Source organism: Drosophila takahashii, chromosome 3R, assembly GCF_030179915.1.
Source record: "Drosophila takahashii strain IR98-3 E-12201 chromosome 3R, DtakHiC1v2, whole genome shotgun sequence".
NCBI lineage: Eukaryota > Metazoa > Arthropoda > Insecta > Diptera > Drosophilidae > Drosophila > Drosophila takahashii.
Window position 1 is genome coordinate 16,396,643 of NC_091681.1, and position 15,353 is coordinate 16,411,995.

Sequence of the window (15,353 nt, forward strand, 5' to 3'; positions counted from 1 at the left end):
ATGTTTTAAAAAAGGTTAATAGAAATTTGTATATAAAATCTTTATTATTTTATATTTAGTTCGTACTCATCTATTTTTTTCTACATTTAACAATTTTAATCAAATTTAACTTAAATAAAATGAATTATTTTTTGTGTTGTTACTTCATTTTACTGTTGTGAGTAACTATTATTTACTTACAATTTATAAATACAGGTTAGTTGAGAATTGTTAAACTGCGTTATATTTTTTAGCTTCGGCACTCAAACAGATTCTTAATTGGTTTAAATTGTTTCCAATTTTTGAAAGATAAGATTTCATTTACCTAATTGGCATGCTAGCGCCACTTAATGTAAACATAAGTTTCTACTTGACATTAAATCATTTATTCAAATAAAATATAAATTAATTAACTGCTTTATTTCTTAGAAGAACAGTAAATATTTTTACATTTTTCCTCAATGCTTAAATTATGTATAAATGTTTTTTAATACAAATATCCCACATCTTTTTTTGAAATTGCACTAAAAAGTAATTGTTTTCGTGACCTAGCACAAAATTATGCCGACACTTACAATTCAAGAGCAAACAATTCACAGTTTTCAGTTCTTGACGAATAATGTTTATTTTTCTAGGTAATCAAGATAACACACTTCACGTGTATTTTTACAACTAGGGCGTTCACATGATTAATAAAGATTATTGTTATTTAAGGGCAAGTAAACTTTACGCAGATAAATACTATTTTTGATTTTGTTTTTAATAAACCGTTGGTGTTTCTTTTTTTGTGTCAAGCAATTTACTCCTCTATTGTAACGCCAGTTTTGCAGAAGAACCAAACGTCTGTATAGCAAACACCTCCTTTGGTCCGGGAAGCCCAATAGGCGTCCTGAACATTCTCGGAAACATACTTGGGCCTGCCAGTTGGCACGAAAAACCAAAATTCATAGGTGGGATTGTACGACAACACCTTGCGTTCCAAAGCCTCCGAGCTTAAGGCAAAGTAATTAAATTTATTAAGGCGAGAATGAATATATATATTGAATATTAAAAAGGGTTACCTTTGCTGGCTGGCTGGCAGCAGCAGGATAATTGCAATTATTATTGCAGCCGAGTAGTTCATGTCGTAGGTGTCGGGCTGACTGATTGCGAATGTGAGTTATTTGTGCTTCCACCTGCTATTATTTACGAGCCACTCGAGGTTATCGCCTCGGTTGGCTGTTGAGTGTGCGATAAGGTAGTGTGAAGTCGGAATGGCAGCTACAAAAAAAGGAAATAAAACCGAAAGTTGCATGCAATGCCAAGCCAAAACGGAATAGAAATGAATTAGAGCTCACCTCCGGCTTTGCCAGCCAGCATGTTTTGGCCAAAAGTGAAGGATAAAGCCGGCTAAAAAACCCCCAAGTGTGATTTTTAGTTTTATCTTCTGGGGTTTTAAACCCGTAGAAGAATTTTTTAAATCGGAGCATTTATTGAAAAGTTATAAGCCAATAATGGAATTCAAGCAGTGGCTACATGCTTATTCGATAGTCGAGGTACTCTCTCTCTCTCTCTCTCCTATTTTAAGGGTATTCTGCAGTCAAATTAGCCATTCCTAGTCAACTGTTTTTAGTTTGTTTCTTGTGTCTACCCTTTTTTCCGGCCAAGAAGGTACAATTTATTATACAAACACTACGAATAAACACATTATGAGCGTAGGGACAGCAACAAAAGGGTGATGTCTTCCCATTTTCTTCTCCGGAATTGGGTAAATAAATAAACAAAGGCAAAAATGGGAGCAAGTCAAATAATGACCAGGAAAAGACATAGTCTATAGTGTGTATGTATGTGCGGTATATGAATGGGCAAACAATTGAGCCAAAACCAACAAGAGTCCAAACAATAACATCAAATGCAATCGTAGACAATGGCAGGCACGTTTTGTAAATTTTTGTGCAAGCAAATATGTGAATATTTATCTTTGTCCGACAGTCACGCCCACAAAAGCTATCGCTGCCCACAAAGAAAGTCAAGTGAAATTCATAGTTTCCCTTGCAGTTTATTATTTCCAGTAAAGTTTACCCTTACCTGTTCTTTTCAAGGTATTCTGCTGCTCTTATTTTTGTTTTAAAGCGGTCAGAAGATGGTTTACTTTACTTTCTGGGACAATGGGTTGTCTGTCATTCGTCATGATTTGGTGCGGCCTTGCATGCAATAGCATAATAAGCCAAGCGAACAGCTCCACACTTCTCCACTCCACACCACTCCGCCCACACTTTATCCTTCATCCTTCTCGTGCGGCAGTCAACACTCATACGCCTCGTTGCACGAGTTGCTGCACGACTCGCTTCATTGTTGTGGCATATTGTTTCACATTTTGAAGCCGCCCAACCACAGGCAACAGGCAACTATGCACGCAGAATAAAAGATGATCTTAAATTAGGATCATCAATAAGAATGCATTAAATAAGGGAGATTTATATTGAAGATTTAATTTTATTATTTATCAAAATGTAAATGGAAAGTTATAATAAATATGTTAAAAATTAAAATAAAATATTCCTTGGTTAAAAAAGATATGTATTTATATGTTAAATATATTGTTCTATTATATTAAAATTATAAATGAATTTAATATTGTTTTGAAAATATCAAACTAAAAAAACTTTAAACTTAAAAAAATAAAAAACCATGTTTCATATTAAAATGATAATAATTTTCGATGATTATATCGTAGAATGATTAAATTCAATTAAATTAAATTAAGTTACAATACAATTATTTTATCTAAATCCATTATTCTCCGAGTGGAGCCACCATGGATATCTGAGAGAATTTCGCAGCGAGTGCACACATATTCAAAAACGAACAAACGTGCCCGGCATGTGCCCAGAGTCCAGAGTCCCGGAGTCTGCAATCCAGAGACCCGACCGACCACTGACACGACTCCGGCGTGGAGTTTTGAGATGCCAGACAGGATGGTATGTGTTGGGCCGGCCAACTGCCGAAAATAGTTGCATATAAAGTGCTTCGAATTTAATTAAATTATAATTGGACACTGTGTGCAGCTGATGGCCAGACAATGTGTAGTTTAGTTTTCAGTTTCAATTACAAACAAAATCCCAATTAAGTTACATTTTCGGTGTCCGGTTATGACAACACCCAGACGGCAGAGAGACTCCTTGGCCCTCGAAACACTATCCTATGGCATATGGGTAATACGTTAAGTGCTTCGCCTGAATCCACGGCAATATTAACAACAAGGAGAACGGAGATCCCCAAGGGGCACACAGAACGCTTAGCAGATTAGCCGGGGCCATTCTTTTCCTTTTTGATTAAAGTGCGAACATTTACCAACAAAAAGCAGAGCTGGCTGACCAGGACAATGGCCGAAAGCCAAATCAAATCAGCTGAAAACACGAAACAAAACGGACCCAGAAACGGGAATAAAATAAAAGCATACAAACAAATAGAAAAAATGCTGATGGAAAAATACAAAAAAAAGGACAAATCCGATGTTTTCCCTTCTTTTTTTTGACATTTCAATCAGCATTTTTCAAGCGACACATAAACACAAACACATAAAAGAAAACGTTAAGGAAATCGCATTATAGGAAAACATTTGACCATTTTTCATGTCCTGCCAAAACAAATGTCAAACGAAAATTGAATTGCGGCAAAAAGATGACAGCGCCAGAACGGGCAGTAAATGTTCCAAGCTGGAATATCCGCATTAAATTGTATTTACCGGGCGTATGAGTAATTTCATTGGAAATCCACTTTTTGCCCAGCATGATGTTCGCGACGGAAAAGCTGCGAAAAAAAATTAAATAATATTATTAGTCAATTAAAAAAGAGCAACAGAATTTGATTACAGGTTGCGGTCGCATGAATGTCAAAGCGGGTGAATTTTTTTGTATTCCGCTCAGTTGATCCTGTTTGCCTTAAATAAATTCTCTCCTCACCTATCCTGTTCCAGTTTAATATTTAAATTCCTCTGACAAACCGCAGACAGACAGCTTTACCTTATCTGTCAGCCTCAGACCTTTGATGCCTGGGCATTACCTATGATTCCCGGGACTTCCGCTTAAAGCTTTATGCAAATCCCGACCGGAAATACATGAAAAATGGCCAAGGTCCGCGGAAATGCTTAGCATGCAACCACCATCCACCCACGAAACAGTAAATGTTGGGGGCGCAAAAAAATGGTCTTTCATTTAAATTTACGCGCCAACTTGAGTACAATAAAAGCAAATGTGAAACTGTTGCCCCGTAACGAACAGCAGCGCCAGCAAGTAAAATGTAAAGTCCAAAAGTCCACTTAACAAGAAAATTGTTTCCATGAGCTCGCTTTTTTTGTGATTTTTTTTTTGCTCTGTGTCCTATGCATTAAAACCATTTCCAGGCCCTCGCTTATTATTAGCTCTCTGTGTGTGTGGGTGAAGGTAGAGCCATACAAAATACTTTGCACATTTTTATGACCGTGACAGTGCGACGGAGGAGCCAAGGAACCCACGGAAACCCCTCGCCATTTCCCATTTTCCATTTCCAGCCTGCCTGCCAGCCACCTCCATTATGTCACACCACTCACCCTCACCTCCTGGAAAACCCAAACAATTTTCCCCAGAGTTTATGAGCGTGAAAAAATGTTTACTGGTTAGAGCTTCATGCTTTTTGTTTCGCTTCCTATTTTGCCTCGCTTTTTTTTTGTATTTTGCGAAATAAAGTCACTGTTTTATGCTGCAGGAAAAAAAGGTAATTAAAATGTTTTTTTTCGTAGACCAAAAGCGAAGCATGTCACGGTGAGATAAAGTTCTTCATTTTACGCCACAAAGTTTGCACCTCTTTCAGGGGATAACACATTACATAATATTAATGATCAGAGTTATATAGTTGTGATGTTGCTATCTTCCGTCGAGAAATTTCTTTTACATTTCGCTACTTTCTATTTTGTAAATTCATAACTCAATGTCAAGGTGGAAAAGTGTAAAAATAAGAACATGGACATTGATTTCCTTCTTATCACTCGTTTCAAGCCATTTCACTTGATTTACTTCGTTTGAGTCCCAGACTGATTTCGTTTGCGGTCTGTGTTTCAGTTTTGGTTTTGGGTTTGGAATTGGGTTCGAGTTCGGGTGGGATTTGGGTCTTTCCTTTCGCATTAGGCATCATCAAGGTCCCCCCATTCGAATGACCGTTTCACCGCATCCTCATCAGTTGCGCTTCATTGTGTTTTATTCGTTGCCGCTGTTATCGCATGTTAACACTTCATGGCAAATCCTAGCCAGCCTGATGTCCTTTCGCATCATCATTGGAATGACCTTTCGTTTTCGGGGGGCGTGTAGAACATATAGAAGGACTGTGTGAATCCCGCACACGCTTAGTTAGTTTCTGCCACACGCTTTGCGTGCAAAATGTCAAAATACATTTTACTCGGATTTATGGTCACTGGACGGCCACCAACTCCTCCGCATCCTCGTCATATGTATTTCTATATATGCTTGTGGGATTTGTGCTTGTCTTTGGCTATTTTTGGGGATTTACACGCTTATCACACAGAAACAGAACACACAAACACATTCTCTGGATGAAATGAAAATATTATGCTACATTTCATTAAAGGAGCACACATCCCTCCATTCAAACATCCTTGAATGCTTTACAGCCACTTAAAATAGATTAGCTTTCAACGTTTCGGGCTCTTAGGCAAAACAAAACTGACTAAAAAAAGGCAAAACGAATGAGGAAAATAATAAAACGCCCAACCATAATTCAAGTCGGGCTTTCCTTCGTCCGCAGATGTAATAGAAAAGCGATTGAAAACATAAGCAAGCGTCAATGATATAATGTCGGAAATCAGAAATAGTTATACGTGACAGGTCTCGGGATGACAAGTTCGAGGACCCTGAAGAAGAAAACGACACTTTGATAAATGAAATGGCAAACATTTGAAAGCCAACAACTTCTCAAACCAGAAAAAAGTGGATACCAGTGGAATGAAGACATCTCAAAAGAAGTAGAAAGTGCGAAAGGAAAGCCATGATAAGAGAGTACTTGCTTTTCGAAGGGAATCAATTTATTTCCCTTTTTGAAGCCGGAAATCTTTAAGTCCCAGCGATTATGGGCCCTGAAAGTGAGAGACCTATCTGTTCACTTCATGGCCAATCCACAACCGTCCATAATTCATTTCATTCGCCATGGCTTCTTCAGAGTTATAGCAGCGTTTGGCCCCTTTTTTTTCGAGAGCCTGAGCCTGAGCCTTCATCATCATCTCACATCGCAGTCTACGAAAAGGCCAAACTAAAAATGCTCTTTCGCTCCATGTGGCCCCATCATCGCAATCTGTGTCCTGCTGTTGCCGCAGCTTCCACAGCTATTATTGTTCCTTCAGCTGGCTGTTGTTGAGCCATCTCGGTGCTCAAACAAAAAAAGGGGCAAAAATATTAGCTGCCTCTCAATCGTTCAGCTGAAGAGAAAAAAAAACCCTTGGAAAAAAACCAAGAAAAGGGGTCAGTGGTGGGACGAGCAACAAAAAAAAAAAGAATATAAAATGGTTTATTTATGCAAATTGTCAATGGTTTTTGCTCTTCAAAAGATAGACGACGAGCCGTGAGGCCCGGCTGCTTTTAAGCGAATTGCCTGCCAACTTAGTGATAGACCTTTTTCGTGGCAGAAACAGCAGCAGCAGCTAAGCCTATAATTGAAATGTATTGGATCTGCCGAACTGGACCCATTGTGTCCACCGGTTGAAAACCAAACCAAACAAGTGCCTTAGGGAGGCAATTGGCCTGGGCAAATGAGCAGCGCACAAAAGCAGGCCATAAAATATTTACATTGCTCGGTAATAGCGTGACTTGGCCTAAAACCAAACCCACACACGCACAAACAATCGGGTTGCGAAGGGGTTTTGGCATGCCAAAACTTCATAAACCTTGCGTTCAACGCAATCTACACAATTTTCATTGTAAATTTCAAAACGCCACCGCAATTTCTGCTGCATATTTGTTTAAACGATAATCAAATGCAGAACTCTACCTCCATTTATCACCTATGTGTGTGGATAATATTTTTTACCTTTTTCCATTTTTCAAACGCCGTTTCGGGTCCTAGTACAGCTTTATCTACATCCCACAAGGGGGCTTTGGGTTTTCTATTTACCTCTGCCCTGGCCCGAATGACAGTTTGAATAGCCCTTTGGCACAGGACATTTTCTATATCTGTCTGCGGATATTTGTATGTCCGAGTGCCTGTTGACCACCGGAATGGTCCAGCCATCGTCAAAGCGGATGCCCTCAGCATTTATAGCTGCTAGCCAATGACGGTCTGAACCATTAAATGCAGCCAAATGTGGTTTCTGAGCGCATTTAGACGATAATAATTGCTGTCAGATGGTGTCTGTCTCTGGTTTTGGTTATAAAAATAACCAATTAAATATTTATTATTATTATTTGCTTTTATTATGATTAATTGGTATTTAGTAAATTAAATACGATTTTTAGGAAGCGAAGAATAATAGCTTTTAGGACCGTTTGCCAAAAGAAAACTAAAAGAAGAGGGTATGACTTAGTCGAGTTACTCTTTTCTTTCATAAAACTTATGTAGAAAATCTTATAAGTTTTACCCGCTCATTAAGCCGTTGCTAATTTTCCCTTGCAAGCGATTCGTTTTGCCTAATGACTCTAAGCGCTTGGGCCTTAGTTTTGTTTTGAGAACACAACCAGCAGTTCACACACATTCTCCATGTTGGATCGTCAAATAACTTGGAGTCTTTTGCAGCTGTTTTTGCTGCTGGGTTTTTCCTCAGGAAGTTCCCTAAGTGGTCGTGGGTGAGCGAATCAAATAGCTACCAAAACAAGTTTAAAAACGGTGTTTCTTCCTGTTTTTATTCCATCAGCTTGTGGGGAACACGAAGAGCGAGCCTGTTTACCCTGCACCGAACCTAAATGTTCACATCCCTATATGAATGAACCGCAATGCATTTTCTTCAAAAAGTGCAAATTGGGATGTGGCTGCAAGTTTGGATACGTGCGCGATGACCTGAGTTATAAATGTATTCCCTACATGAAATGCAAAATTCCAGTGCGACAGATAAATATTCCAATTTTATAAAGAGGTAAATTATTAAAATAGTAAAACTAACTAACTAACTTATGGTCCTAAAGTTACTTACTTTTCAACAAAATTCTTTAAATTTTTTCTGTCCAAAATACAGTCATATGTACTGATAAATTATAAAATAAAAGAGTGAATGTTTTAAAATATATCTTTTTGGTGTTACAAGACTTCAATTAATTTAAAATGTGTTTACACTAAATAAGAAATAAAGAAAACTCTAAGATCTTCGAAGTTTATAGCTGATGCCCAAGCTCTCCAGTATTATTGTCCTTGTCAATTTACATGCGACGAGATTTTTATGGCCCTGTACTTTGTGTTTCGTTTCTATTGCTGTTTCATCCACTCCATTTTCAGCTCTCTTTCACTTTATGACAACAACAACAACAACAATACGAAATTGTATCTTGGGAATTCTATGTTTTTAGCAGCGAAAGTTTTATTGTTGATTTTTACGGTGCTCGAGATTTACGACTCTGTCGGTGTCCTGACCCCATTTCAAGCGAACTTTGCTTGGTTTTCGTGGAGCTGCCGCCGCCAGTTCATAAAGCATACAATCTTAAATCTGTGCCCCCAGATTTTACTTCTTCTTCTACCACATAAATATTAATTTAGCCGCAGTTACTTTCGTTCTTTTATTTTTTTTTACGTTTCTTTCACTTTAGCTCTTGCTTTTTTTGATATGTGACATTTGTTTGCTTGCACTTTACTTTATGAATGGAAATTATTGCTCTGCATTTTTATTTTTGAGCTTGTTTTTATTGCTGGCTGTCGTTATGTTCATGCCGAAGTTAAATGGCTTCTTTGTTGACTTTTATGAATGTAATCAGCAGCAAAGTGATTGCAAAACATGCATAAATAGGGCAAAAGTAATTGACATTTTATGAAGACAACCTGTTTCGTTCTCCTTAACTTATAATGTAATTGTGTAAAACCAAACTGGCAATGTCCCCAAAAGAATAAAATAGAAAATTATAATAATTAATTATAATCATTTTGTTGATTAATGTAATCATATTTCGAGATACACATCGGAACTGAATGTTGTAATCTTTCAACTAGGGACTTACATCCTTTTGGTTAGCTGCAAAAATGCATTTCCGATTTATTTCGTCATTATTAACTAGTTTTAAATCCAAACTCAGTGAATATTTGGACATGTAGTGCCCATCAATAATTTAGCATATTTTATAAATTTCTATTGGCTCACAATATGATTCCCAATAGAATTGACCGAAAAAGCATGGACAACATTTTGCATTTCCGGTAAGCTGAATTAAATGTTAATACTTCCGCCGTGTGTGTGCGTTCAAATGCGCATAAATATCTAACAAATTTAGCACAAAATGGCTGTTATTATATTATTTCACAAGACTGGTCACGGGTTTTCGGGGAAAATTTGGTGGAGAAGCATAAAAGCAATTAAAGCCCAGGCAAAGTGCTCACACATTGGCGGCAGGCATAAAACTGTTATTATTATTATATTTTGTTTTTTTTTTGTGGTGGCTGCTGTGGGTTTTTTGGGTGAATTCCATTTAAGTTTCGTCGCCGAAGCACCGAAAATAAAATTAAATTACCCATTAGTGGTAGATTTTCGTCTCATTTTTTTGCCGCCCGAAATGGTATTTAATGCGAATTTACGTGCTTCATATAAATTTATTATGTTTTAATTTATGGCTCGTCATTAAGCCGGTGTTTCGCTCGCCTTTGCTAGCAGAAATATTTCAACGTGATGAAATAACAAGTTTTTTTTTTAAAGCTTACTTGAAGTGCCAGTAACAGACTTAAGCCACTAAACAACTCGACTACAATTTATCAGAAACAAACAAATCGAACAAGAGTCGCAAAGGGGATTACAGGAAAGAGTGCTTGAGGTTGTCTTGTCCTTTTTGCCCTCCCCCATATAATCGAATCGTTGCTCAGTGGTGGCCACAATAAATTCAAAACTTTTCGCCCCCCAGGGGAGCACACCTCTTTTTTTACATCTCTCGCTTTTCTGGCCATTTAAATGGCCAACTTTTATGGAAACAAGCTTACACGCATTCTGGCTCCCACACACACACAGTTTACTGGGGAAAGGACTTACTGATAAGAAGGAGAGAAGAGAGGACCATGACAACAAACCCATGGAGCTCTTAATTCCTTATGGCCAACAACGATTCCGCCCGCCTGCCAATTGTTTAATGAGCTGAGTTTTCCTCGCTTGCTTTTCCCCACTTTTCTTGTTGTTGCGTGTTTTGCTCATTTCGGTTCTACTAAGCAGCGGAAATTGTCAGATAAGAGAATTTCACAAAAGTTGCTCATTTTAATCGAGAAACTTTTGTCTAGTTTGATTGCCAAGAACTATGTATCCCTGACTTGTGGACAGCTGAGGTCTCGTTTTATCTTTTATTGAGGCCTGGCTGTCGAGAAAATTGACAAATAATGATAACAACACGGAGAAGCTGCTGGGCGCAAAACTTATTCTAATTATAAAGTTTGCCAATGCAAAATAGTCGGCTGTCTAAAAATGTTTTTAATATTTCTGCAAAAGTGATAACAGCTGTGGGTAGCAACTTGCTACTAGCAAGGTTACAAGTTTAATAACTGCCTTATTATTAGACATCGGATTTTAGGTGAAATCGTTTTTTGTAAATACGATTTAAAGCCACATTTGATTAGTTACAAATTTTATTTATTAAGTTATAATTAGATTTAGGTCAAACTTAATTGAGATTTTTGTAAAAAATTTTTAACTACTCAAATGTGGCTTTAAATCATGTTTAAAAAAAACGATTTCACCTAAAATCCGATGTCTACTTATTATATATTTTCACCACATGATTTAACAGATGTCGCTTGTTTAGTCAAGATTTTTATATGGAAGAAAACCTACCATGAATCTAGTTAGAAACATCCTTAAACCAATAAGAATTTTTTATACTTCAAAATCTTCCCCTAAATCATATCCTTCCGAATTTCTAGCAATAACTTTCTCAGCCGCAAAATATGCTACAAAATATTTAATATCCTTTAAGCTTCTGTGTATATAATGTAGGTTTACACATTCTTTTTACCGCCATTAATATTGCGGCAAGTATATATTAAATATCTGCAAACATCTCATATCCAATTTAATTGTTGTGAGTGCAATGAAAAGGGGATAAACCCTTGTTCGATATTAATAAGCCTTGAGTACGTGCCATAAATAAAAGTGCACATTCCGGCGAGCAAATAAAGTGCTGCCGACAAAGAAAATGCGAAGTGAGTGGGAAAATTTCACAAGCCTTCACTCTGCATTAAATGAAGTTGCGAGTAGTTGGAGCGCCCACCTGTGCGGGACCAAAAATATGCATTTAATCCTGATGTGCATTTAATTAATGCCGATGGTAAACACTTCTGCACACACTCGAACCTTTTTTTCAGCCAATAAATTTACTTTAAGGCCTTTGGCGGTATTAAAAATTAAAGATGATATGGCGTAAAACATTTTTCAACTCTGGGTTCATTGCAACGAATATAAAATGGACTTACTCCTTTATATGGAAGCTTGGGTATTAAGGGCTTAATTTAATGGGCATACACCGTGTCGATATTCCTACGCTTTCAACTGCATGTAATATTTAATGTTTTCACCTCTCCTCTTTAACCGCAGGTATGCGCCCTATCCAAACGCGCCGTGATACTGCAATCCTCGGATATCCTTGCCTATAATGAGCTCCCACTCCATCAGGCCAACAGCATTAATGGCAACAATGTGGGAGGCGGCATTACGGCCATGGCCTCCAAGTCCTCGGTCTCCGCGCCGCAGAACATCATCGCCAATGCAGGGCTGAGCTACGAGGATGTGCTGAACGATGATTTCCAGTTCGATATGGATGGCCACGATGTGATGGTCTTTCTGCACATCCAGAAGACGGGCGGCACCTCGTTTGGCCGCCATTTGGTCAGGGATTTGGATCTGAAGGTGAGTTGGCTAGCTATCCTTTGAAGAATCCTTGTAACTGATACCTTTTCTATATTTATTACCAGCGTCCTTGTGAATGCCAGCGGCAGAGAAAGCGTTGCTACTGCTTCCGGCCGCATCGCAACGAGAACTGGCTATTCTCCCGCTACTCGACGGGCTGGAAGTGCGGCCTGCACGCCGACTGGACCGAGCTGACCAGCTGCGTGGACGTGGAGCTGGACAAGAACGAGGGCGAGACGGCCAAGCGGCGTTACTTCTACATCTCGCTGCTCCGCCAGCCCATTGCCCGCTACATGTCCGAGTACCGGCATGTGCGGCGAGGGGCCACCTGGAAGGGATCGCGCCACTGGTGCCTGGGTCGCCAGGCCACCGCCGCCGAACTGCCCGCCTGCTACAAGGGCAAGGATTGGCTGGACGTGGATCTCGATCAGTTCGCCGGTTGTGAGTCCAATTTGGCAGCCAACCGGCAGACCCGCATGCTGGCGGATCTGGCTTTAGTGGGCTGCTACAACAAATCCTCGATGCCCGCCCACGAACGGGATCGCGTGATGCTGGCCAGCGCAAAGCGCAATCTGGCCGCCATGGCCTACTTTGGACTGACTGAATATCAAAAGGTGCGGTTTTCATATGGTGTTTTCTTAGGATACCTTGATTTTAATTCATATTTCTCTACCAGATGTCCCAGTACATATTTGAGGAGACCTTCAACCTGCGCTTCGCCATACCCTTCGAGCAGCACAACACCACAATCTCGGCGACTGCTGTCCAGAATCTTCGAAGCGACCAAAAGCGTCGCATCGAGAAGCTCAACGGGCTGGACATCGAGCTGTATGCCTTTGCCAAGACTTTGCTCTTTCAGCGGTGAGTTGCAGGATCTTTCTTTGTTCCTTCGACCTATGTATTGATATTTATAACACTCAACTTAATTGGCTTATGTGCCGATAGAACATGGCTTTAGTGTGCGCCCCTTGTTAGTTACAGTCTGCAGATAGCAAGTTTGTCTGGTCTGTCCGGTTCTCTGTAGATCCTTTCTTCCTAGCAAAGCATCATCGGGACGTCTGGTCGAAGGTCGATGACTCAGGTCCACGGCCTTTGTAGCGCTTTGTATCCCATGAGGGTGCGAAACCCTTTTGATCATCAGGGGCCAAGCCAGTCGACGAAGAGTCGTCCTTTGTTGCCTTCACTTTGTGTTGTGTTGACATTGGCTCTGGCTCTGCCAAAGGATAATGGATCCCAGGGAACCATCATTAGATCGCGTTACTTTTTAGCGCGCTCAATGTGCAGCGGTTATGCATGAACAGGCATGGGAAAATTATATTGAAGGTGTCTCAGCGCAGGAATATTGTCATTAACATCATTTATATTACTTTGGGCTTGATACATCAAAGGATCAGCCAATTGTGAAACCCTTTTACCATTTTATTGTCCTATTTTTATGGAAAGAGCTGTGGGAGATTCATAAAACATGAGTCCTTGGTATAAAATTTAAATATTTTGTAATGGAATTTTAATATAATATAATGTAATGGGAAGTTTATGCAAGGACAACTATTAAATTATAAAAAGTTTATTGACATTATAAACCAATATAAAATACTTTTGGGGAGTGAATTATTTTTTCTTGATATTTTATTAATTTGTGAAAGATTTCACTTAATAAAATACAAATATTTTGTATGGAAATTTTAATATAATTTAATGGGAAATTTATATAAGGCCAAATATGAAATTATAAATAGTTTATTTACATTATAAACCAATATAAAAGTCTTTTAGGGAGTTAATCATTTTTTCTTGATATTTTATTGGTTTGGGATAGATTTCACTTAGTTACTTTATGTGTTATAAGAAAATGCCAGGAATATGAAACCCCCTAGCTTATAAATCTTTTGCACAGCTGTGTGTGGTTGACCCACCCAGAATTTCATGCCTGCCTGATTTAACCTAGAATTATCACCTCCCAGTTGCTAGAATCTTCCATCCATTGTTTGCCATCAAAGAAACAACCAGCTGAGCAGTCGGCAGTTGTGACAATCTCACCGGAGAGGAAGAAGGGAAAAAAGAGCAGGGGACACAGGGAGCTACCGCAGGATCAGCAGGATCTCATGAGGGTCTCCTGCCAGATTAGCGATGGCCGATTGCCCAACTGCCTGATCACAGAAATACTAGATTTCCCCGACGCATTTCCATTTTCCATGCAATTCAATTCGCCACAATTCAATTCAACTCATTGCGCAGGCGCAACTCTCGCCCATTTCCGACACATTTTCCTTCCAATTATGCGGGCTTCGGATTTCGTATCAAATTAACAACTTATGCTGGCTGCCAGCTGGGTTGGAGCTAACGGATAAAGCAGTCCATTCAGCCATCAAGTCCTATTCCTATCCCTGTACTCCTCGTAGTCGCAATCCTCGAGAGCAATCGCATTTATTTGTAGACGTCTCGAAGGGAAGGAGAGAATGCCAGACAGATGTGAGTGTGTCTCTGCTCTTCGGCTACGCCACATTTCCTATATCTGAGCAGCCAGGGAATGCGGAACCCCGTCGTCATATGTATCTCCACCCCTACCCATCGTTCTCCTACCCCCACCCCGATTTTGAACCCTCCTCGTGCTGTCTTGAACTACAATTGCAACATTTGCGCGCGCTAAAATGAAAACATTTCTTCTTTACGTATACACGAGGCCGACGTCTTGACAAACACACAGATAAGACGGCTAGGGATAAAGAATTGTGGCACGAACTACCACCAAGTAAAGCAGGAAGAAGTACATGGTATTCCGGTTATGTAGAATTTTAAACACCCTTAAATGTATGTTTATATAGAAATTGTTAAAAATTTAAATGGTTTTTATAAAACTAAAAATTACAAATTGCAAAAATAATAACACTTATGATTATTGTATCTTTAGAAACATAGAACAAAATACACATCTTACTTTTAGTTGAAGTAAACTTATAATGGTGAAAGAATAACTAATAAATTAGATCTCTCTAAATTTTACAGTCTAAATCAGGGATTGAATAACCCATATGTTTAAAGAAAATTCCTTTAAAATTAAATATGAATAAAAATATATGGAATTTTTCTAAAAACGCAGAAGTGTTTTTTATGCTCTCTTTAGACTCGAAGAACCGTTTTCTTGTCCTTTCTTTAAATTTAAAGTAGAGTTAAAGCCTTAAAATTTGTATTTATTTAAAAAATATATTTTTGCATAGGTTTTTATCTGTTATGTAAAATCATTCAGTGATCCTATTTAAATTGATTTCTTATTTATAAGAAAAATCTTAACCGATATAAGGGAAGTACCCAGCCTGACATATAGGGTATACCGGAT

General features: G+C 38.7%; 3 protein-coding genes across 4 annotated transcripts in view; 2 read left to right on the plus strand and 1 right to left on the minus strand.

The window, feature by feature from the left end:
- Nucleotides 1-15,353, plus strand: part of Hs6st (heparan sulfate 6-O-sulfotransferase) — an 89,935-nt gene that overhangs the window by 68,508 nt on the left and 6,074 nt on the right. The window contains exons 3-5 of the mRNA XM_044394241.2: nt 11,705-12,016; nt 12,082-12,630; nt 12,693-12,877. Of these exons, the coding sequence (XP_044250176.1) occupies nt 11,705-12,016; nt 12,082-12,630; nt 12,693-12,877 (1,046 nt within the window). The remainder of the gene's footprint in view (nt 1-11,704; nt 12,017-12,081; nt 12,631-12,692; nt 12,878-15,353) is intronic.
- LOC108064325 (uncharacterized) lies at nt 579-1,132 on the minus strand. The gene is made up of 2 exons (XM_017151821.3): nt 1,041-1,132; nt 579-971 (listed from the first exon to the last, which is right to left on the minus strand). Exons 1-2 carry the CDS (start codon nt 1,100-1,102, stop codon nt 779-781), a joined length of 255 nt encoding a protein of 84 aa, XP_017007310.2. The 5' UTR covers nt 1,103-1,132; the 3' UTR covers nt 579-778.
- Nucleotides 7,577-8,219, plus strand: LOC108064308 (uncharacterized). 2 transcript variants are annotated; one of them, XR_011419218.1, is made up of 2 exons: nt 7,577-7,784; nt 7,853-7,993. XR_011419218.1 is itself a non-coding variant. In XM_044394321.2 (2 exons), exons 1-2 carry the CDS (start codon nt 7,699-7,701, stop codon nt 8,065-8,067), a joined length of 297 nt encoding a protein of 98 aa, XP_044250256.1. In that variant the 5' UTR covers nt 7,649-7,698; the 3' UTR covers nt 8,068-8,219. The 2 variants fall into 2 exon arrangements, 1 of the variants encoding a protein (XP_044250256.1); XM_044394321.2 differs by having other exon boundaries at nt 7,649-7,780; nt 7,853-8,219.

Coding starts and splice junctions, on each gene's coding strand:
- LOC108064325 (XM_017151821.3), bottom strand. CDS start 1,102: ATGAACTACTCGGCTGCAATAATAATTGCAATTATCCTGCTGCTGCCA. Junction 972..1,040: donor CTGCCAGCCAGCCAGCAAAG/GTAACCCTTTTT, acceptor CTTTGCCTTAAG/CTCGGAGGCTTTGGAACGCA.
- LOC108064308 (XM_044394321.2), top strand. CDS start 7,699: ATGTTGGATCGTCAAATAACTTGGAGTCTTTTGCAGCTGTTTTTGCTG. Junction 7,781..7,852: donor AGGAAGTTCCCTAAGTGGTC/GTGGGTGAGCGA, acceptor TTATTCCATCAG/CTTGTGGGGAACACGAAGAG.